At 38.1% G+C, this 24,086-nt stretch overlaps 3 protein-coding genes across 6 annotated transcripts; 2 read left to right on the top strand and 1 right to left on the bottom strand.

Moving 5' to 3' along the window:
- The first annotated feature begins 25 nt into the window (after nt 1-25).
- Nucleotides 26-4,423, top strand: LOC124181278 (alpha-N-acetylglucosaminidase). Of its 4 annotated transcripts, none has more exons than XR_006870426.1 (15): nt 26-211; nt 374-534; nt 629-807; nt 887-1,105; nt 1,183-1,410; nt 1,505-1,568; nt 1,651-1,796; nt 1,896-1,980; nt 2,262-2,411; nt 2,479-2,621; nt 2,682-2,865; nt 2,947-3,137; nt 3,223-3,608; nt 3,770-3,935; nt 4,045-4,423. XR_006870426.1 is itself a non-coding variant. In XM_046567671.1 (15 exons), exons 1-15 carry the CDS (start codon nt 127-129, stop codon nt 4,123-4,125), a joined length of 2,397 nt encoding a protein of 798 aa, XP_046423627.1. In that variant the 5' UTR covers nt 26-126; the 3' UTR covers nt 4,126-4,423. The 4 variants fall into 4 exon arrangements, 3 of the variants coding, with proteins under 3 accessions (XP_046423627.1, XP_046423628.1, XP_046423629.1); XM_046567671.1 differs by having other exon boundaries at nt 3,770-3,864; XM_046567672.1 differs by having other exon boundaries at nt 34-211; nt 2,682-2,841; nt 3,770-3,864.
- A 297-nt stretch (nt 4,424-4,720) lies between these two features.
- Nucleotides 4,721-19,260, top strand: LOC124181279. The gene is made up of 9 exons (XM_046567674.1): nt 4,721-5,155; nt 14,185-14,545; nt 15,300-15,865; nt 16,024-16,303; nt 16,446-16,947; nt 17,009-17,167; nt 17,251-17,429; nt 17,499-17,702; nt 17,772-19,260. The coding sequence occupies exons 2-9, from the start codon at nt 14,461-14,463 to the stop codon at nt 17,849-17,851; spliced, it is 2,055 nt and encodes a 684-aa protein (XP_046423630.1). The 5' UTR covers nt 4,721-5,155; nt 14,185-14,460; the 3' UTR covers nt 17,852-19,260.
- Nucleotides 18,741-24,077, bottom strand: LOC124181277. Its single transcript, XM_046567670.1, has 5 exons — nt 23,939-24,077; nt 23,769-23,861; nt 23,364-23,525; nt 22,969-23,206; nt 18,741-22,877 (listed from the first exon to the last, which is right to left on the bottom strand). Exons 1-5 carry the CDS (start codon nt 23,994-23,996, stop codon nt 20,768-20,770), a joined length of 2,661 nt encoding a protein of 886 aa, XP_046423626.1. The 5' UTR covers nt 23,997-24,077; the 3' UTR covers nt 18,741-20,767.
- Nucleotides 24,078-24,086: the final 9 nt, after the last annotated feature.

The raw sequence follows: 24,086 nt of genomic DNA, 5'->3' as shown, positions 1-24,086 counted from the left end.
CAGCACATAAGTGACAATCAAGTGCAACGTATCAGAGTCAAGAGAGTGGGGAGTCTCACAATGATGAACCGGACGAGAGATAAAAACTTTCCTCTACAGTAACGAGAGTGATTTTGCCACTCCAACATGTGGATAATATGGCTGGCCTGTTTATATTATTTATCAAACAATGTGACCGCCGTTCACAGTTATGAAAGGGTAAAACATGACGGTACGATTTCATCGGTAAAAAATTAATTTCTTTGGTAATTCTGCTCTTAAAAATTGATGACGGTTCAGCAAAGTCAAGGACCGCTTGCTGTAGGCTTGTACAGCCTTGAAATTTAGCTTGTGTTGTAAAAATATGTGTTTGAGCTAATGATTTCTGAAACAGCATTCCAGCACACTTTGGGTCACCTTAAACCCCGCGCACAGCCAGATGTACAGGCTGAAGCAGCGAGGGAAGTATTGCAGAGACTATTAGGAGACTCGTACAAATTATTCCCAGTTTCTGTCGATTCCAGTATCGGACCTGTCGGAAAAGACACTTTTCATGTAGATATAATTTGATTTCAAACATTATTTTACTCTCATCCCGATATAAATGAAAATGCAGCGCAATAATGCACATTAAACATGATTATAACAGGTATTCAAGAGTACGCTGGGTCAAATCATGATTATTGGAACATCTGGAGTCGCTGCGGTTTGGGGTTTCCACTACTATGTAAAGAATTTTTGTGATGCTCACATTGCGTGGGAAGAATCCCACATCGAGTTGCCAAACCATCTTCCCGACGTAGACATCAAAATTACTTCCAACGATCGGTAAACATAGGCAGTGTGCAAAAAAGTTCAACGGAGCATCAGCACGAATTAGAGTTTATTTTCATCATACGCTTTCCAGGTTCCGCTACTACCAAAACGTATGTACAGCCGGCTATAGCACCGCATGGTGGGATTGGCCCAAATGGGAGAAACACATCGACTGGATGGCTTTGAATGGGATAAACCTGGCACTCGCTTTTCACGCTCAAGAAGCGATCTGGGAACGAGTTTACACTAAGTTGAACCTGACGAGACATGATATCGACGAACATTTTGGGGGACCGGCGTTTCTCCCCTGGTAATGAGATCAAATTGCAAGATTTTTCCAACAGAACTAATCACAGCCTTGATAAACCGTCGTCGCTATGATTTCAGGGCCAGAATGGGAAACATACGTGGCTGGGGTGGACCACTGACTTCTGCGTGGCACAACCATACAGTCAAGCTTCAGCACAAGATTTTAAACAGAATGAGAGAACTTGGAATCATTCCCGTATTACCCGCCTTCTCAGGACAAGTGCCGAGAGCATTTAGCACACTCTTTCCTACTGCAAATTTGACCAAGTTTGAGCCATGGAATAGATTTAGCGAGAAATACTGTTGGTGAGAGAGAATTAAATGTTTACTAATTGTGTTAAAAATCTTCGATTATTTCACGTATCAAAAAATGGGATCAATTTAATGTGTACATTTTCAGTCCGTTTTTACTACTGCCAACTGATCCACTGTTCAAAACGGTCGGAACGATGTTCTTATCTGAGGTAATTAGCAAATAGCGAGCAGAACTACTCAAGAAATAACTATCCCAAATTTAGTGATGTAGAGAAAATTTAATATTTACAGTACATTCAAGAATTCGGTACGGATCACGTCTATAACTGCGATACCTTCAACGAGAACGAGCCGCCACAAAGTGATCTTGATTTTCTGAGTGGAATCAGTCGCTCAATTTACTCAGCCATTACTGACGTCGATCCGGAAGGCATATGGTTTGTTACACTCCATTTCGAATATCTAATTGCAGGTTTTCATTATTTTATATAAGTCGTTCAACTCCTCATTTACAAATTGTTGAATTTTTTTTTAAGGATCTTACAAGGTTGGTTGTTCTTGCACGAATTATCTTTTTGGACAAATGCAAGAGTAGAAGCTTTCTTAACGGCTGTTCCTATAGTAAGTGTATAAATATTTCATTATTTGTCGCAGGCTTTGCCTTCTACTACTGAAAGAGCAAACAGCTTGTCAGAATATCGTTTTTCTGTCAATTTTCATTTTGAAAAAATTGTGGCTCGTAAATAACTACTTTTTATAAATCTTAGTAATTCATGCATTCCCCACATTATAAATTTTATGAACAATTTCAATTTTAGCTTATCTGCTAGTTGTGTAAATATTGCTGAAATAGTTCAATCACGCGTGAAATGCTACGTAATATTGTTTGATAACTTTCTCAGGGAAAGTTGATAGTGCTGGATCTTCAGTCGGAACAATTTCCGCAGTACGAAAGACTGAGTTCATATTACGGGCAACCGTTCATTTGGTGTATGCTTCACAATTTTGGTGGAACTCTTGGGCTTTTTGGATCCGCTGAGATAATTAATAAGGCAAGTGAATTTATTTTTATATCTTGTGTGCATTTTACGGATTTTCTAAACTACTTTATCATCATAGCGAGTATTCGAAGGCAGGAATATGAAGAACAGTACGATGATCGGAACAGGACTGGCACCGGAAGGCATTAACCAAAACTATGTCGTGTACGATTTAATGAACGAAATGGCTTATCTTCGCAACCCTGCTGATCTTGATGCTTGGTAAGTAAGTTTTGAAAATCAATCGACTGCAATATTATGACACTATTTTCTCACCTTCAGGTTTGAGAGGTACGCTGCCAGAAGGTACGGTGCTTGGAACGAATATGCGGTGCAGGCATGGCAGAAATTAAGGCTATCAGTCTACAGTTTTACTGGTCTGGAAAGAATCCGTGGGAAATACACGATCACGAGACGTCCAAGTCTTAAAATTAACCCTTGGGTTGGTAGAAGAGCCGGCTTGCTGGTGCGGCTATAAGAATAAGGTTTTGCAAACCGTGAAGAAATTCGGTTGATTTACTTGATTCAAACTTTTTTCTCACTGTAGACATGGTACGATACTGAAATAATGTTATCTGCATGGGATGACATAGTGAAAGCTAGACACGGTCGGAGAAATAATACTTTCTATCAACACGACGTAGTCGATATAACTAGGCAGGCACTGCAACTCACCGCGAACACATTGTACCTGAACATAAAAACTGCTGTGAATCACAAGAATATCTCTCAGTTGCGGTAAATACATGTTGGAAGACTGTAAAATACAGATTTTACACAATCGTAGCCACAATTGGCATAATTTTGTGTCTTAACTTCACAGGAAAAACGCGAAGCTATTCACTGAACTTTTTGACGATCTGGAAAGAATATTGGCATCGAATAAGGACTTCTTGTTGGGTACATGGCTTCAGGACGCAAAGTCTTTAGCAACTGATGAAAAGGAGAAAAAACTGTACGAGTTCAATGCTAGAAATCAGATCACTCTCTGGGGTCCGAGAGGCGAAATTCGAGATTACGCAAACAAACAGTGGTCAGGAGTTGTTGCTGATTACTATAAACCTAGATGGGTTGTTTTGCTAGACGAACTGGAAAATTCTCTGGTCAATGGGACACCACTGAATTCAACCGCGGTCGATTTCAAGATATTCAATCATGTTGAGCAGCCGTTTACATTATCCAACAAAATTTACCCAGTGACTGCGAATGGTAAATGCGTTGTTAGAATTTGCTAGATTTGAGCCAACTACGTATAAAGATATATTGCATGAGGTGTAAATATTGAATGATTTATCAAAATGCATGTTATATTATGCTGGCGGCATAGATAATAATTAATATATAAATACATGTCCATGTATGGTTTTCAGGAGACAGTGTTGAGATTGCTGTAGAATTGAATAAGAAATGGAGAAAAATAAAACCGTCATCAAAGATAAGAATCACCGGGAAACGCAATTTTGGGGTATTATAATAGTAGCAATGCAAAATTATATGTGTATAATCTTTCACTATGTTGGATTCGGTGTATGAAATGTTTGTATGAAATTGTGATATAATGATGACAATGGTTTCATCTATTACACTTATTTATTACACTTTGCTTTTCCTTACTTTAATGCACCTGATTGTGGAATTTTTTCAGAACACCATATTGGATCGTAGAGCGCGCAACAGGGTAAAGATTATGAAGAGTATGAAATTAATGGTAGCATGGAGGAATTGAGTCTTACACATTATAGGTACATGCAGTAAGTTTTTTTTACACAACAAAGGTTTATTTAATATTAGGTATATATTCCGGGTACACACAATAAATGTCATGACATTTGAAACAACAGAATACACATGCATATAAATGTTACGTCTTATGATTATATCCAAGTCACAGAATGTAAAGGCCGCGAAGAAATCGTCACTGATGTACAACATACAATATACCTTGGAGGTCTAAATGCCACGTGTAGTTTAACAATCATGAACGAAAACTTAAATCCAAATTAAAATAAAAGTGTTTCCTCGGTTTTGTATTTTTCTTTTTTTCTCATCGACCAACAGAATCTTACTTAATTTAATATATTTCGTTGGAGCAAATTCATGTCATCGATTCAAACGAAACAATTTGTTCGATCTATTTCTGGATTGTAACTTTTAAACAAGCCCGGGATAAAATAGCGGCGCAGCCGTTACGTTTACTGAAGATATCCTCAGCCAACGCAATTTATTAGCGCCAGATAAGACGCAACCGGTGTCGCAGTAACGTGACGAATGAAAGCTGCCGCCAGGCGAGTAGGAATTTGAACAAATGAGCATCGCCGAATTGCTGGAGTTCAGTCAAGCGCCGGACGTCATCGCGAGAAGTTCGCGCTCTGTGATCGGCAAAGGATTGCGAAAGCATTGTGCACATGCGGGTCGCCCAGTAGTGATCGCTGATTTGTAAATTTTGTTGGATATGTGTTGGTATAGTACAAGTGAAGGAAAAGGATTTATTTGACAAAAACAGTGTTGTGTCGTGATTATGTGAAGAAATTTACAACGCAAAGAACTATCGACTCTGAAGATTATAAGTGTACACAAACGTGCTGTTTCTTTCTTTCTTTTTCTTGTTCGATTAGTCGGCTACACGTGGTGCTAATTGTATTTACACCTGGAGAGATCTGGCCTCAAAACTGCGATCGTCCCGATTTTACGACGATACAATCGAGTATTCACAGTACAGCGCTGAACAATCTTCGCTGAACATTGATTGTAAGCCGGTGAGTAAATCAACATAATTTTTATACGCACAAGACGATCATTATCATTCGTGCACGCGAAATATACGTCATGTATTGAACGCAGGTAATTTCATTGCATTAATTCATTACCACATTTCATTGATATGCTAGATGCGATCCACACGACTTGGAATCCGTCTAATTACAAGTACTTTCAGCAGTGATAATTATTTATTAATGAAGTTGTATACTGTCATCATAGAACGACCATTTAGCCTACATTTTAAACACGGTGCTATTCATAAGGCTAACTTTTATTATAACTTATGTACATCATAGAATATACTTTTAAACAGCCGACTATATATACATATATGTATGTATAGTCCGGCAAGAGCGTGCGCGAGGCTATAGGTACACATTATTACGCATACGTGACGTTGAGTGTAATTTTCGAGTCGTTAACTCGGCGACACTTGCCTGCATGCACGCACGTATATGCACGCCTCTCTATACGTAGCCCATGAATTAGCGAGGAAAGAATTGAAGCCTTCATTGTATGTTATAATATCACGCAGTGGCTGTGAATGCACTAATGCAGAGCGCGATGCGGATTAAAACAACTGCAAGGTCTGATCATCGCCCGCTATTCGGTTAAGCCGATCCTTTCTCCTTGCTTGAACGGTTCCGTAGCTCCGAGACGATCTCGAATACCTATAGTACGCTGACTTTTGTTCCACTTTAGGGTTTTTTTTTATTTTGCCCATTTTTTTCTCATCTTATTAGCGAGTGGAAAAATCCGAGAACTAAGTAAACGGTCAAAAACCCCGCAAAGATTGTTCATACTGATGTATATTATCGATGAGTGATTGTCTACCTGAATTGGTATAGGTATAGTTATTATATTCGTACTCACGTGTGGATGCATGCAGTGCGAATTACGTCACTTCGAGTCTGAAGCGTCGTTGTCGAAATCGTGATGTAGTTATTCTCCCGTATTTATTAACTATACACTATTCAGTCATCGACATTAATAGCTGATATAGACGTGCCTTTCTGGCTGCAGCACCGCGTCGAATTTATAATGTTCTACAGAAATTTACATTAAATTGATGTACAGGAATGCATTTTTGTCCCTCTTCTTTGTGCACTGTCAGAACTTTTTCGGTCCACTTTTTCTTACATTTATCCATTTTTTATACATAATAATAGAGTGAACAATTAAGAATTAAGACCATGCGGCATTTAGTCTTTACCGACTAAGTAGATTGTTGCCATATTTTCAGTATTACACTATGCAACAAACTAAGTACTTTTTTCTCACTGGGTTTACAGTATGTAATTACAATTCCTCGCCTTAAAGTCAATTGAGCTTTATGAATAAAATTATCAAATCGTGTCAGGTTTCAAAGCGAAAAGCATTTATTGATTTTTTTTTTAAATTACATCAATAAGCGACACAAAAATTTATTTTTCATTTAAAAAGTTGCATTATTTGGAACGAATGACGTTTCTCTTCTAGTCAATTATCGCGGTATCTCTCTGGAGACACCAACAGTAGTCTGCAAGCATGGCTGGTTCCCATCTACCTTGATAACGCTTCTCAAACTCTGCTATTCCCTCATGAAAGCGTTCTCCATGTTCATCGCTTATCAAACACATGTTTTCCGGAAAGAAACTCTAACGAGAGAGTTGAAAATGGATTTTCCACGATACATTGCATCCTAGTTTATGATAAGCATTCAGTATCAATTTCATTTTTTCGTGAAAGTCTGATAACTTGTGGTTGCCGAGAAAATGAGTCTCCAGATATGTATATAAGAACGTGGTTTTGAGACGTGATACCTAAATATAAATTTGTTTTCTTTTGTTTACTAAGTATACTTACCTAATACGAATAACCATTCGAGATATTGGTGATTTATTTAGTGTTGCATAGTCTCATCAAAGTCTGCGCAGCACTGATACAAAAATAACGCAGTCAGCGCGATGCTACATACAATATGGAACAAAGCTATAATATTCCAACACTTTTTGGTTTCATGAAAAAATAATTCCTGGAAATGTGTTATTGCGATAAGTCGTAATTCAATGATAAGAATACATTTCTTGACATTATTCTTCCGTAAACCAAAATCTTTTTTTTGATATTTGTATTCCGCCATTGCATATAAAATTACGCGGATTGCGGTGTTTTCTCATCAGTGATGCATAGGCTTTGGTAATAGTCAAAAGATGTGACATTTTACTCGGTCGGTAAGGACTGACTTGCTGGAGGAATTTTCGATCGATCGTTAATATATAAGAACATTATTATAAATTAGCATAATTTCAGAAAGTTATAATGTTAGTACCAAATTGCGCCTCTTGGGATCACAAAATCCCAATACAAAAAAATACAAGTTCAACTTGTGTAGCTTACGACTCTGCACTGGGAATTGTAACGTAGCAGACTTGAATATTGCGTTCAAATGGCGATATTACATTACATTTAGTTAAAATAAAATCTAATCGAGCCGATTTCGACAATTCGCACAAAACAACACGCTCTGCAGGCTCGAGAATATTAAGCCAGGTCAAGGAAACAGCGCGCATGCAGCGATTCTAGAATTCAAACAATTACAAATAGGAACGAAAATGGGGGCGTGGCTAAGCAATATGGCGGCAAGAACTGGGCTATCAGGACAGTGTTTTAAATCAATTACGCGAATATGGAAGCACAGAAAACTCAGTGCAAGTTGCGAAGCTTTAGTTAATACGGAAGGAATCGATATACCGCAAAAAATCCCATGAAAGAGATTTTTTGAAACTAAATACGGCCTACTCAGAGTAACGCATTATTTTGCCACCAGATGTCACAGCAATACATTTTCGTTCCCAAAACGGCTCGGATCAGAATCGGCGCGGTTCTGCCTTCCACTTTGTACTCTCTATCTTCATAGGCATACATACGAGTACAATACTTTATTCTTTATAAATCACAATTATGTTTGCAATACAAGGTAGTAAGAGTAGAGTTACAGCAGGAAGTTGGCAATAGTAGTAGAAACAAGACTTTACTTTACAATACAATACTTTAGACAGTTTTACGCATCTGACGAAACGGTGTAACGAATATGTAACTAACAATATAGTTTGACGGAAGAGTATTTTCGGCCCTCGTTTATTTGGAATGGTATATTATTATTACGTGTCTACAGGATACGTATATCATGATGTACGCTCAACACGTGGTAGCCTCTTCCGTTCCCATAAGACATCTCACCTATAGGTATAGTATTAATTTCTCGTCAGGAAACAACGACCACAACGAAGACGAAGACTTGTACATACTGTATAACACCAGCTGCCTACTCGATCGTACAAAATCGCACCTTATACGATATACGGACACGTTTCACGGCCAAAAAAAGCGCGTTACCCGCATGATATGCATTTAACATTGCGGTCAGAGTGCAGTAGAAGTCTTTCTTTCTATTTCTATTTCTCAGGTGGGCATATTTACTGCGCTATGCACATGTACATGTGTGTGTGCACGTACGTACCTGTTAAATAGGGTAAGGTAACGAAAGTCGACACAGGTATAAGGTGATACGAGTATATACAGCGCCTATTAGAGGTTCGGGATTAGCTGTATCGATCGGTCTTATATGGTACATTATATACAACTTTCCAGGTGTTTTACACGCTCGTGCGGATCTCAAAATTTCGTTTTTCTCTATTCCTTTTCTCTTTTCAATCGACTGTTTGGAGCACATATTATTATTATTATTAAATATAACATAAACTTTCGTGGTTGATTTTTTTGTTTTATCTTATCCACACTGGATCGTGACATTAACTATACCTGCAAACGGGAAAAATTTTTTTTTAGAAACGCATCATATGTCGTTTACCTCAGATCTGCAAGTATTTCTCTTCGGGTATACACGAGTCTTAAACATCCAGCAGCAGCGACAGAGTTCCGTTGTACAGTCGTAGTTATGTGTGTGCATACATACATGGATATATACATGTGGAGTGTGTATAAGCGTCGGGTTGTATAGGAATTACGATTTACGTTTTGGTATAAGACGAGTCGCGTTGCACGGTTCGAGTGGATCAGGCAACCGGTTATCAGAGACGAAGGAACTCTCTTGCGATGCTTTTTGTACGTTGTACACTCACGTATACGTCGTAAAGACGTACCCTAGCTGTACAATACATAAATTGTTCAGGTGTAGGTGAACTCAACTTTGTGAGATGAAATAGAAGTATAAAAGTATCGGAGAATACTGCCTATAATATAATAATGTAGCAGGAACGAAAAAAGTAGAGTACAAGTTGCAGATGTGTGCGTGCAGATTTACGTGTATATGTATGGTATACCTATGATTACACCGAGATCCCGATAAGCCTGCGGGAAGATTGTAGCCACCGACGTTATGCCTGGCTGACCTGCAGGTGCTCGCGTATCCGAACCGTGGCTTCCGGAATGGGTAAAAAAAAGCTCACGGCACAACAGACCTGCATGTTGTAGCCATGCAGGGTGTTTGTAAATTATCGCAATTCTGAATGTCCAGAGTTTGACACAGGTTGAAATGTTGTGCCTGTAAAAGGACTGGAAAGTTGAAGAGTTGCCCGATATCGTATTTTGAAATATGCGAACATTTATAACGTGTGTGTAAGAATTTGAAAACTTACGAACGAAGTAGAATTATAAGCGTGACAATACGTAGTCTTGTATAAAGTATATAATACGGAAATAATATCGAGTGGTCAGAATTTTTACAATTCTTCGTTTGGACTCTTCTACATTTTTTTTTCTCTCTTTGCTCTCGGTTTTGTTCAATCGTCAGGGGTGTTTTCAGTTTGTAAAGCAAGTAGAATATTCAATCAGTAACAATTGTGACAGTCTGACGGCAATGAAAGAGAAAGAAACAAGAATCAAGTCTCTCTGAACGAGATCACTAGAGGCGACTTCCGCCGAAAGTAACAAGATTAAATTATACCCCTTGTATCCTCGGAGCTATTGTATGCGGGTGAATTTCCGCTTGGAGTACAAGTTGTTATCAGTCTTGACAATATTATATGCCTGCCGTTTGTTGGTCACAGGCATTAGTTCAAATTCTGCAAAATAAATTGGCAAATCCTGTGGTGAAAAAATAAAAAGTGACGACCTTTTACCGTCTCTTACGTAATACCGGTAATTGAGAAGCCGCTGAAATAACTTCGTAGCGTGCGAATGAATGGATTAATTGTAGACGGATTAATCAGCTATGAGTAGTGTAAGAACTGCACATTATGTGTGAAATTATGTACTTTCATTATTGTTATTATTATTTTTGTCTTTTTAACGTGAATTCGAACAAGCATTGAATTTATACTACAAATAGAACTCGTGCTAATCACACTTACGGAGCTGTTCAGTGTATAATGATTAATCTGTAACTAAAGGACCCTGCAAAATCCTTATGAAAATTGTAGACATACATATATATATTAGGGTGTTTCAAAAAAAGATGGATTTTTTTTTCTTATGGTGTCCAAAAATTGATAGTATACCTAAAAACAAAAAATCGGGCCCCAATATGAGCTCTTAATATCAATAGTAAGGTTTGCCTCTATCCATTTCTTTATTTTCCATTTAAATAACACGGGAAATTTTTTTTTCATTTTGAATTTTTATTACTTTGGAACGGTTCATCGTAACAACAATCTGAAAACAGACATTTGTAGAAAATTTCACGATCTACAAAAAACGTCTGAAGATCACAGTTCCTCAGATCAACCGTTTCAAAGATATCAGCGATCAAAAATAACACTAATCAAAAATTTTGAATATTTTCCAATAAAAGTACACAAAATATATATATATATATATTTCTATCTATGGATTTCGTGATTTTCAATAATTATAAAGCATCGAGGGAACTTGAGATCAAACAAATCACTCAAAAAAGTGCACTGTTGATTCTCAAAGGCAGGCAGGAAACTATGATCGATTCCGTCCATGAAGTCGCTGCTTTACTGGAAGAAGGTTAAAAAGCGTCAGATTTCGCGTGAAAAACGAGATCTTCCGACTCTTGCAATAATCGACTTGTCCCGTTTTTCACGCGTATGCGGAGCCTCTGCGAATCGGCTGTGCAATTTTTGAGTGATATAGTTTATTTCAAGTCCCGCTTGAAGCCTTGTAATTCGTAAGGGTCGCGCAATTCATATTTATAAAAAAAAATTCATAACCACCCCCCCCCCCCTGCCGGCATCTTCCGAGGCCTATATCTCGGAAACGACTGATTTTTGGGACTTGCCCCCATGAGAAATTTTGATCGGGCGGACATGTTCTATAACGTACTGAAAATTCAGCTAACTCTACCGTGAGCCAATTTCCACAAGGATTCTGAGGGGTCCTTTGTTATTAGATGTATTATACCCATGTGTAATGTATAATCCATGCGCGTGTTATTAATTGACCTAATTTTTCTACCACACGCGGGCTCGGCTCTGTTGTTTGTTATAGTTATATGGAACACAACTCTTCATATTATGTACAGTAATTTTAGCTCGGAATTAAAGTGCGCGTGCGATTATACTCGCTACACATATTAATTGTTATATGGGATCGTCCTCGCCGCTTCTTCTTTGCTTTGCAGGTTTCTCGCTCTTAATATAATAATTATACCATTGCGGTAATTTGCACGCGCGTGTGTGTGATCTACGAAACCGTCTCTCTGTGCATACCCGTATTTTACAATAACAGTAATAATAGCGCGTGATAGTACTAAGTTATAACTAACAATGATAAATATATCTGCAGCATAAATTATTTTAATAATATGTATGCACGCATCGCCGAGGAAAGTGAAAACCAGTTGGATTTTATTTAAAGGTTTCTTGTTTTTGCCGTTTCTTCGTTTTTTGTCATTTACGAGCGGAATTTTACCTGTACACCGTAATACGTCCGAGTCGTGGTTTCGAGCGATGCGTGTTAATATGCATTGAGCAACTGTCTATTTTTAGACATACGCTGTTCGTATAATACACAACTATCCAAAATTCGTCGATTTATCGTTATATACCGTATAATACATACCATGTATATCTGTATATGATATCTATTATGTATATTTTGTATATTATGTAAAAATGCGGGTGATCTCGCGATTTTTGGGACTCTGGCTTTATCAGATCGTGTGGTGACGTAATTACAACTCGCATTATACATACTTACGTATATTATAGTTATATACATATACCGTATACGTATACTTGACCTGTGTCTGAACGGTGACGTAATTCGCGAGAAAAAGAAACGAAGTCAGAAATCACCCTTTCATGTATGCATACGTGATGCCTACACGTATAGATAGATAAGTGGGACTGTTCGCTATGGGCTGGAGGCATTTGAACCAAGGTTGGCCGGTTCTGCCCATGATATTATGCGGATTTGTCACAGTTTGCGGTGAAACGATCTGTTCAGGCGTCGATTATGGGCGTTATTTTTTGAAAATCGCTCGTTTATAAGGAATAGAAAATGAAAACTGAAAAAGTCAAGAGGTACACATATAGGTATAACGATATAAACGACCTGCAGACTCGTTGATTATACTTCCTAGTACGTGAAAAGAAAGCATAAGAAAGAAAAGAAACAGAAACGAAATTATACGGGATAAGAAAAGCATGCAGCGAGATAAAAACCGCGACTAATTATTTTCAACTAATAGCGATAGTGAAGAGAAGCTATTTCGTGACACGATTACTGTTTCTAGAAACAGTTTTCTGATGTCAGAATATTAGTTATCATAGGTATATCAACTGTCAATTGATCAATTCACAAGATATAACCTCAAAGCCCGTCTCGCACCGAAATAAGTAAATGAAAAATCTGTACGATATTTGTTCAGCCTTAGTTGACCAGAGCGGACTTTATGACGATAGCACGATAGTTTTACAAAACAATTCCGGATCTATTCGAAATTGTAGTTTAAAAAAAAAAAAAATGTAATCCCAATCCCCGTGTAAAATACTCTTAAATTGGTCACGTGACATCATGCTCAAAAGACGTTAAATTTCAGACACAGGCATGCGTCACATTGGCACAATTATATAATAATTTTATGCAAGGAATCAACTATTCATCAAGTTTCGTTGATATTTCAACAAATATCACATATCGTGATATAGCGAAATAATTTTACCGCACATCTCACAAAGGTCTCGTGAAACGTTGTACAGATCAAGCTGGCCGATGACGTCATGTCACAATTTTAAACCAGTCTTTTCTCCCGCCGCGCCGATCAAACGCCGGGCAGCGTGGCGGGACTCTCGATTCGAATCTATCTCTCACAACAATTGTAACCGCTCAATTATTAATAACGCTATGTGTGGTCTGATTACGTTTTAACCGAATCGTTGACTTTGCGAGCAAATGTGCAAGATGTTTCATCTTACATTAAACGCGTGCGATGCCTTTCACACTTGTATTATAGGTATAGCTGTAGGGATTACAACGGATAAATATTTTTTATCGGTGTATTAGAAGCCCATCATTTAAAAGAATAATGAACTTTAAAAATTAGGCACTGTAATCGCTCGCTTGACGCTGCATTTCAGGAAAGGTTGAGAGTATTCTAATGTAAACACTCCGTCACTCTGCAGACCCGTTATAGAATGTGTTACATGCATGTATTTATCCAATAGGTGTTGTGCTACGAACGAGTTGCGGCTATCTTACAGTAAAACACGAGCACAGTTCCGCGTGTCCTCGATTTCGTAAACTACTCGGGAAGAAGAATATACTTTTATTTTTGCTCGCTATTTAACAATGACACTCGAAAGATGTAGCTATTTTTATACGTGTAATACGCAATGATACTTGTCGCTCTCGAATCTTGTAATACCTATACCATTACATACCCAGAGCTATGTAATTACGGATGTCGTAGATTTTTCAATTACACCTAAAGCATGCTTAACTCAACGTATTGTATATATGTACATACCTGAAGTATTACTTAATATACATTATATCGTACATAAGTGTATAATTTCATTTTATATTAAACATTTCTGTTTTTTTTTTTTTACAGGAAAGTGGCTCAACTTGGATCATAGTTATGGATCGTCCTATTATCATAGACACGATGCAGTTCCTGCATGCTAGGAGATAAACAGAATGGAAAGAAAAAGTGCTCATCGACTACTTCAGAGTACATCAATGCAAATATACGATTTGATCACCAGCTCTTTCATTCATCTTGATTAGCACTTTTAAAGTGTAACTGCGGAAAAAAATCAGGCAATTGGTGAAGTATAAATAACAAAAAAAAAATAACTTCATCGCAAGCAGAGAAAATATTACCACCATGGAAGGAAAAAACATTACACGAAAGGAGTTGGTCAACGTTAATTTATTATCACTAAAATGCCTCATGTTCTGCTTCTTCGGAGGTAATTATTAGTTATTTATTCAAATTCAAATTCAAATTGATTTTTTTTTTTTTAATTATAGTACATAGGCCTAGACAGAACTGACTTGCAAAAAATGTTCAGACGCTTGTCCGTGCCTGAGCCCCTTTTATGTTTTCCTTATCCTATTTTACTATCTGTCATATACTAATAATAACAAAAATAAATTTGAGTCTAGCGTTAATGTTCATTTATCTCCTAAATTTTAATATACATTTTTTGTTTCTTTCTTTTACTCTATTTATTTATTCATTTATTTACTTATTTACCAACGGGCGATGTCCATACAACAATATAACGAATGCTTACTAAAAGAAATAGATGAAGCGTTCGCAACCATTATATCAATAATAATGAAAACATGAAAATTAAAAAAAATTAATATGTTTGTTTTACATAATACAAATTATTTACTTAAAAGAAAACATGCATTTCGATACCTCGTTTCCGAAGTACAAATTGTTAACCAGTCCATGTGTTTGTTGAAAACTGATGAAAACCGAATTCAAAGAGACTGTAATAAAATATTGTTAGAGGTAACTGGAATTTGGAAGTATTCTAACTTTGTTTTGTCTGAGTTGTATTAATTGTATATTGACTGAAAATCTACTCAATAGTTCAATGGCTTGATAATAATTTAAATGCAATTATTGTCATCATTTTCAGTATATTCGAATGTCAAGTGATTGACCAATTATGACGAAACTATGAAAACGAATGATTTCTTACTCCTCAGGTATGGGCTGTCTCTTCCCTTTTCTACCACTTCACATGCTTGCCACAGGCCTGACCTACGAAGAGGCTAAAATAGTGTCAATTGTCTCGCCGATAGTGGCGATGATAGGCCCATTGGTGGCTGGTCCATTGGCAGACAAGTTGGCTGGTCGACAGGGGTCCAACAGCAGAGCATCGACAGGAAAATACCTTCGAGTAATGATAGCAGTGACTTGCATACTCGGTGCTATATTTTACACTGCACTAATGGCGATACCCAGAGTCGAGAGGCTGACGATACCCCAGGAGAGAAATCCCCAGGTGAAATTTTCCTGCGACGAATCTGGGGCCATTGTATTCAAGGACAGATGCAAGCTCCCGGCAACCTGCTACGAATGGCCCGAAATAAAACCTGGACCCATTCAACTCACCAACTGCGACTACCAGTGCAAACTGATCAATCCCGAGCCCCTCGTTCAAAACGACGTCACCACTTTGAAGCCCTTCACCACGGATTACGTCGACGAAGGCGAGAGCAGTGGCGACCTGACTGTCATTCCCATCGAAGAGAATGAAAAAGACAATCGGGTTAGTAGGTTTTTCTTTCTCCATTTGTTTGTTGGCGATATTCTTTAATATTTGATGAAAATCTACATTCTCAATTTGTGGCATATGTATGTTTTCAAGCTTTGCATTGAGTTAGCGTATAACGATATTATTTCTTATCGAATCTTTAATTACCCCAGCAATCTATCTATAAGAGGGAAACGATTGAGCCACCGCACCTCTGCGTAAAGGAGGATGGAGTTGACGTTTGCCACGTGTACACAACCTCCTCGGGCAGTATTAATATATACGCGACTCTTCAGCAGGCCAGAAATCCCGATGAGATATCCGAGCGATGCGCCTATCCTTTGAGCGATCAATTCTCTTGCAGGATACCCACGGTGCTGAGAACGAAGATGTTAAAATTTAACAAGAGCTGCAGCATAGACTGTGATCTTTACGAGCCGTACAAAATGTCAGGTAAACAGACTATACCCCTGCATCAAATCATTATTTCAGACGACGGTATTGCTGTGTTCGGATTGCTTTTATTCTGAGAAATCGTCCGACGTCTGCCAAGAATGGGAACATCACTCTGTGACACTTTCTTTGTTGTTCGCAGACAGTGTTTTGGCCCAGGTGAAATGTCAGCAGATAATTGGCGACCCAGATCACACGTTTTGGAGTTATCTGGTAGTGCGATCCATTGCCGACGTGTTTCCAACTACTGCGGTAGCACTTCTGGACGCAGCTGTGGTCATTGCGACTCGCGAGACGTCCTGTGGCCGTGGTGACGTCGGCCGACAACTGGCCTTCGGATCCCTCGGCTTTGCCATATTTGGCCCATTGACAGGCTATTTGACGAGTCTGGTCGAAGGCGCTCAACCTTCCTTTTCAATACCTATCGACATATTTGCGGCACTGATGGTAATATCAGCTCTAATTGCTGTTTTTGCTAACGGCATGCCTCTCAGTCCTCCGGAATGGTGGTGGCACACCAGGAGCGGAATGCTTGCCCTGCCGATGAGCGCCATCAAGAGATACGGCGGCGAAACCGCAGCCTTGCTGTTCGTTCTGGTGATAATGGGGATATTCTGGAGCGCCATGGATACCTATCTACCCTGGTAATTGGAGATTGAACAATGAGCAATGCCCTGCCACTAACGATTGTTCTCATATCTACAGGCACCTCGAACAACTGAATGCTGACGTAGTATTGATCGGCGTTTGCCTGACCATCGGCGCTTTGCCAGCAGTGATTTTCCTCTGGAAATCTGAACACCTCGTTGATTACTGTGGACACAGCAATCTCTTGATTACAGCGTTTACTATTTACATCGTCAGGTACAGACCCGAACAAGAAATCAGAATACATAGAAATAAACAAGATTCAGAAAGAAATTATCATTCACATTATTCACCGGCAGATTCACCGGATTGAGTCTAGTGTCTGGAGATCCATGGTGGTCCCTTGCCTCCGAGGTGTTGGAGCTGTTCACACTTGGAATAATGTGGGTGACAGCGATTCTTTATCTCAGACACTTGGTGCCTCGTCATCTAACCGTCACGGCTCAAGCTTTGCCGGTGATTGCTCATTTTTGCATAGGTGAGTTTGCACAACAGGGAAACTTACTCTTATCAATTGGGGAATATTTTATTTTTGACCGAATTACAGGTCGATGCATCGGGGCAGTTATAAGCGCGTACGTCGACGTCGGCCAAAGGAACGTTGACTCGCTTCGATTCGTCTACAAGTGCATGGCAGTTGCAGCTGCAATAATTGCCTTGAAATACTTTATCTGGTATCACGCATTGATAAGGCCGAAATGCCACGCGCAAAGCACTCAGGGACCTCGTCAGCCACCGACTATAATGGAAGGTGTGTACCCTAGTTAGGATCTTCGATATTTCTGATGAGACTGACTGATTATGCTATTTACAATTCCAGCGATGAACGGAAACGGCAATTATACACCCTTGCGAGTATATCACAATGGCAGAGGCAGGAAAGGACAGTTTCGGTACTAGGAAGAGGATTATTATATTATCTTTATTTTTTTTTTAACTCGTTAATCACGGTGCTTACTTATAATGTAGCTTTTGCACATATCCACGACTACATATCAATTGTTTCTATATTACCCATCCATTTCTTTAAAACAGTTACCAGTATAACGGCTGGTAAAAGGATATTTCATACATTCGTGTAGTATTCAGTATTATACGTATATGATAACTTGAGAGTCAAAGAAGAGTAATTTGCTTCACTTTTATGGAGAAAAATCGTTCTCCTTGCTAAGCATTCGTTTCAAAATATAGTAGGTGTGCTCTTTCTGTGACTGCATCAGCTTTATTGTGCAATTTATACGTACGAATGAATAACCAATTACACGCATCTTCATTGATCAGATAACGATTGAGAATTCTTTTTTTTTATACTGTGAAAAAAGTTCCAAGTTTGAAAGTTCTTCATTTCCAACAAGAATGGAGAAGTTTCTTTTTTGTAAACAAATATTTTTTGTTATATAAATAATAATAATACTAATAATCATAATAATAATAATGATAATATTTATGAAAAGAATTGCGAACAGAGATGATCTTTTCTCATTGCAACGATTATATACAACTTACGGTTAAGATTCGTTTCTGTGTGATATCTCAGTTGAAATTAGGACAGAATTGACTGAGCAGTAAATAATGCTTAATGGCACATTATTAATATGATATATTTAGTCTATATGGTGTTAGTTATGCATATTACTTGATAATATATATAACTAGTGCCTGATTCAGAGGAGAAAATTTTCTCTTGTGCTACGATGATATTCTGTGAAAAATGAATACTACCCTTGCTTATTGTTTTTCACTTTCATGGGACGAAATCTGATCCTATTATTAAGTTTTTTATTTAGAATATCACAATTTTCACTCACACATTTGTGTAAACGAAAAACCATACTAAGTGTTGTCACAAATTATTTCCGAATAATTTAGTTGCAAAGCATTTAAGATAGATTGCAAACTGTCTATAGAGAATGCAACTTCGAAAATTTTAGGTGACTTGAAAAATTAACGAAGGAGCCAGGAATTGAACCTGGTGTCTAGAGATGCTTTACCAGAGACTTACTCCACTAGACCACCTAGCCGCCTGACTACAATGTCATTAATTTCTCTCATCACCTGTATTCGAAGTTTGTTTTGGCTCGTGGGCCGTGTATTTGTAGATGTCTATAGCAACTGCAGTGCATTTATTATATTCGTAATTATCCGAAGACGGGGAACGCGCTTGTACAGCTAACAGATTTAATGTACGAGTATTGTAGTCGATGTTAATTTTTTTGTACCCTGAAAATATTTTTTGTAACAACTGACTATTAAAGTTATTGACTACCATGTTATAAAGCAACCAAATACAAAATAGATTATTTAAATAACAGTTTTTTCGTCAATTGAAATTGAAATTTTTATCATTATTATCAATTCGTGTAATTTGTTTTCTCTTCTAGTTCATTATTTATTAACATCGCTGGATACAATAATAATTACAATTAACAGTAGATTTTTTTTCATTTTTACCTTATTCATCTTCATATAATTTGATTATTTTGGAAATTAAAAACTGCTAGTATAAAGCATGTGCAGATGTTACTTATTTACAATAAAATTCTATTAAACTAATCATTTTCTAAGAAACAACTTTCACAACATGCCGGTGCTTTTAGATCGGATGCTCTATTCACAGATCAGTGAAAAAAAAAAAAGAACAAGAACTGATTAAAATGTTGAAACAAGAAATTGACTAACGCATGTGGCAGAATGATTTCAAAAAATCTAATTTCTTAGCAATACATGAAACACTAGGTAATTAACGATGTCATTCGTTATTGAACAGGCATCAATATTATTTCTCCATTTCACGACTACATTAGTTGTTTTATACACATGAAATAAGAGTGAATGATGAAAGTATCATTTTTCATTTTTCAACAAACATTCAGTGCGTCACATCACAGATCACACTAGTATATTGGTAGAATAAAACAGAATCAGTAAAGAAAAATCTTCAAGCTTTAGAAAAGAGGTTTTTATTCTTGTTAAATTCGGCTAACACCAACTGTTTATAAACTTACTTAATATTCAATAGAACGAAAAAATGACAATGTAACAATTTCAATCAATTGTTGAGTTACGATGGCAAAATGTGTGTGTATAATATATACATAGGTATATGTACTTAACATAGACCCAGCTGTGATTGTAAAACTGGGTGTTGTCAGACAGTTGACGAATGAATTTCCATGAATGAATTTCCACGAAAGAATTTTATTTATCGTTTTGAATCACAGATTAAGGCAGACAGAAAAATAGGTTTTATCGTGAAAATATCGGAATCTAAAAAGCATCGTTTTTGTATTCGGATATATAAATTTTTAGCTGCCGGTAAAATTGACAAAGATAAGTGGAATGATAAATTACCTGCAAAATATTCTCACAGTAAACCATTGATTATAACCAATTATTACTGATATAAATGGGAGATGAAGCAAATGAGAAACAGCGGCAGCGTTTGCCAGCTTTATCTATACAAGTCCCAATGAGGAAGCTGAAATGCAAAGTATTTGGAAAATGTAATAATAATTCGCGTGGTATTTACGTATTTGTGCCATACCAGCGTAAACATACTTTATGGTGCAAATATAAGGCGATATAAACCATTAAATTTGATCTTGAATTATTTAAATTGAGTTTTACAACCATCCACACGAAATCGAATCAACCTGGAAAAATGTCACTTTCACTTTTAAAACGAACGGGAAAAATCATTGAAACATTTCCAGATAAAAATAAATAATTTACGTCAAGTTGAGGCAATATGATAGCTGAAAAACGCCCCGGCCCTCTGCGTTAATCTGTGACGATGATTGAGAAAACAAAAAATTCCTAGTCAATGATGGTACACTCGTCTTCACTGGCAACAATAGTCGATGTTTTAAGTTGTGTTACATGGCGTGAAACAACCTCGTCATCTTTACTGCTACTCCTACTTCGTTCGTCTTCTTCTATTAGAGCCTGTACAGCGATATCTATTTCTTCCTCATTTGCGACCTGATCAAAATTCTGTTTTCGCCTGTCTTTTTTACCATGCTCCGAATGTTTCTTGGTTAAAGTATCATTATTTCTACTAGTTTTTAAGTCCTCGGACAATTCTGTAACAAGCTTTGCGAGTTCTTTGATCAAGTGAGTTGACTTGCCCTGTTCTTTGTTTTCTTTCCCGGATTCATCACTCGTCTCAGAGGCACCGGTTTTGCTTTCGCCGTTATTCATGCCATTTTGCAATGGAGAATCTATGCTCTCTAGCATTTCTAGAACGAACGGTGAATTGGCTTCTATTAAATCTTTTAATGGCGTTTCATTCGGGTCCGGCAAACCTTTCTCATCTTCCGTTGAAATCTCGTTATCTTCCCTATGCTGCAAATAGAATATAAATTGTTCCTCAAATTTACCGTCGTACTCGGCGGGTACAATAACTGGCTTTAACATTTCAGATCGATCCACCGGATCATACTCGACTTTGGTAAGCACAGAATGTCCTATGCATTTTTCATAATCTCTTTCAACGATGTCATACACTTGAACAGATTTGTCTGCCTTTTTGACCGGATCACCAATTGCCACGTCAACTGTGTCTCTTTCTCGGAATGATTTAATACACTTTATTTTCTCTGGTATATGCATATCGTCTGACTCGTATTCATCGATGTCGTCCAATTCTGATTCCGAATTTGTACAGATCATATCCAGTGGTATTGTGAAATCCTTTTCTGGTTCATCTCTTTTTCCCTTAACAACGTTGTCGCAGCTTCTGGTCTGTCTAGATTGCTCGAGCATTGTTTTTCTCCAATTATCATACTTGGTTATGACCTGATCATTTATGTTGGATAGCACATCAATTGCTTTGGCAATCGCGTGATGAAATCGTCTCGTTTTCGTACGCATAGCTCTTAACTTATTAGGTTCCGCTAAACCTGACAACGGTATCTTCGTCAATTCCCAACCAATCATTTTAAATAGAACTTTCACTTCTTCGGTACGAAGATCCATCTCTGCTTCAACTTTGTTGTTAATTTTCTGAATAAGCTTGTCTTTGAGAAATTCACGATTTTGTCTTGTCACAATGTTACCGTTGGCTTGCCCGATTGTAGAGTCTTCCGAATCACTGTCGATTTCAATAACCGTTTCAGCTTTGTCGTCCATGTCGTCCTCATTATTCGAAATTCCAGGCGAGACTGACTGTGGTTTTTTTCCTAAAATACGTGCCGTTGACAGTGGATAATTCTTCGACGTCGTCGGTATTGTCACCATAGGAACTTGTGGCTGAATAGCTGGAGCTCTGAGCGGCAGCGAGCTGTATTCAATGGTATGCACACTTGCAGGCGGGCAAGGTTTGCTCGAGTTCTCAACCATGAGCATTTTAATTCTGGTATTAGGTATAGGTAAAATTGGGTGTAAGGTTCTCGGACGTTTGCGATTGATGTAGCTATTTCTTATGGGTGAAAGTGGGGGTAGCGTTGGTTTGAGCAAATTGGCCGTCGGTATAGGATTGATTTGGAGCGGCGGTGGCGGGCAGCGGCCTCTCGATGGTAGCTCTGGTATAGTGGGATCCGGAGTCAAAGTATCAATGAGGGTTTCACTGCTGCTGTCGCCTTCAACCATAGATTGAACACAGGGTATCATGGGTAGCGGTACGTCATCATCATCAAAGTCAACTGTTTCGTTTGGATTCTTTGCCGGAATTCGAGTATTGATCGTCGGCCTGACTTGCTCACCGTTTGTAATCGACGAAAAGCGAGGCGATTTTCTGTGCATTCTACGTCTGAGTGACAACGACATTTCCTCCAGTTCGGGATAGAACGTTTCGTCATCTTCTTCCAAATCGCTTGTCCTTCTGCGACGTTTTGCTTTGCGCTTGCGCATGCAGCATTTTGCTTCATCTAACAACATCTTCTCCGTCAATTCCTCTGTGCTCATTACTTTGTCGTTTCGCAGTATTCTGAAACCAATGATGACAATTAAAATAAATATTCGTCGGACCTTTACTTTTGCTGAATAATATGCAAAGCTAAAATTCAAGCAAGTATTACCTCGTTACGGTTTGAATGTGCTGCAATAAAGCCCAGCATATAGCCCTCAGGGTGTAAACATCCGTCGGGTCGCAAACAAAGCATTTCCACTTTTCTTCCCCCTCTATCTTGATTCGCATTAGTGGATCAAAGTTTCGCTTGATACACTTATTGCAGATTGTATTGCTGCAGTACGAGCAGCAGTACAGATTGCCACCATTGGCACACCATCGACAGAACATATCCGTTGCATCTTCACCTGAAAAAGGTATACGAAACAATGAATAACTGTCAAAACAATTAGCTGCTTGAGAATAACCATGATTCCTTTATTACTTGAGAGATCTGAGTGAGTGAGGAATGACTCGATATTGCATTGAAAATATTGGGTCTAACTAGCAACAGAAGTGTTTTACCTTGTTCAAAGTTTCCATCTCCGTAAAACTCGCGGCAGGCGGCGCACAGCAGAGTACGAAGCACGGGATGTGCGTACATGTTACAAGCACTTGCTGGTGCGGATCCAATGTGAATGTCGCACGCTGTACAGTGAATCTTTCGATGACGCACAGCGGCAACATCTGAAAGGAAATTAGTCTCGCTGGAATGGCGGTTGAGATAATATTTCTGATACTTTATAATGAGTTAGACAATATCCGTGCATTGATTCTTTGAGACCGTTGTCAAGTTCTTTAAAGCTGGAAGAGCGAAGGATTCGGAAATTTGAAAAAGTGAAGGATTCCGAGGGCTGTGTCGCGATGCTTTTCTAATGTCGAGAGCCTGAGGCGGTTGAGTAGAAACATTTAGTGTGTTCGTGTTCTCACCATCGCCGAACATTAGATTGTAAAAATGCGCCTCTTCTTCGGACAATTCCGAAAGATCGGGAACTACGAGCTGATGTTCTCCCTTAAGTGTCACTGGAATTAAGGTTAGTTTAGCTTGACGAGTGGTTCCGAAGGATATAGTTTTCCTTTTGAGAACGTTTAATACTAACCCTTGGATTTGTTTACTATCGCCTGCATCGCGGTTGATATCGAATATTTTAGATCCATAATATTTCCGGTGAAATAATAACGATATTTCAACGAAAATGTAGCATTATGCTGTTCAAAATTCTATGTACGGCGCCACCATTTTTGTGC

This window comes from Neodiprion fabricii, chromosome 4 (genome assembly GCF_021155785.1).
Source record: "Neodiprion fabricii isolate iyNeoFabr1 chromosome 4, iyNeoFabr1.1, whole genome shotgun sequence".
Taxonomy (NCBI): domain Eukaryota; kingdom Metazoa; phylum Arthropoda; class Insecta; order Hymenoptera; family Diprionidae; genus Neodiprion; species Neodiprion fabricii.
This window is presented reverse-complemented; position numbering and strand designations above follow the sequence as displayed.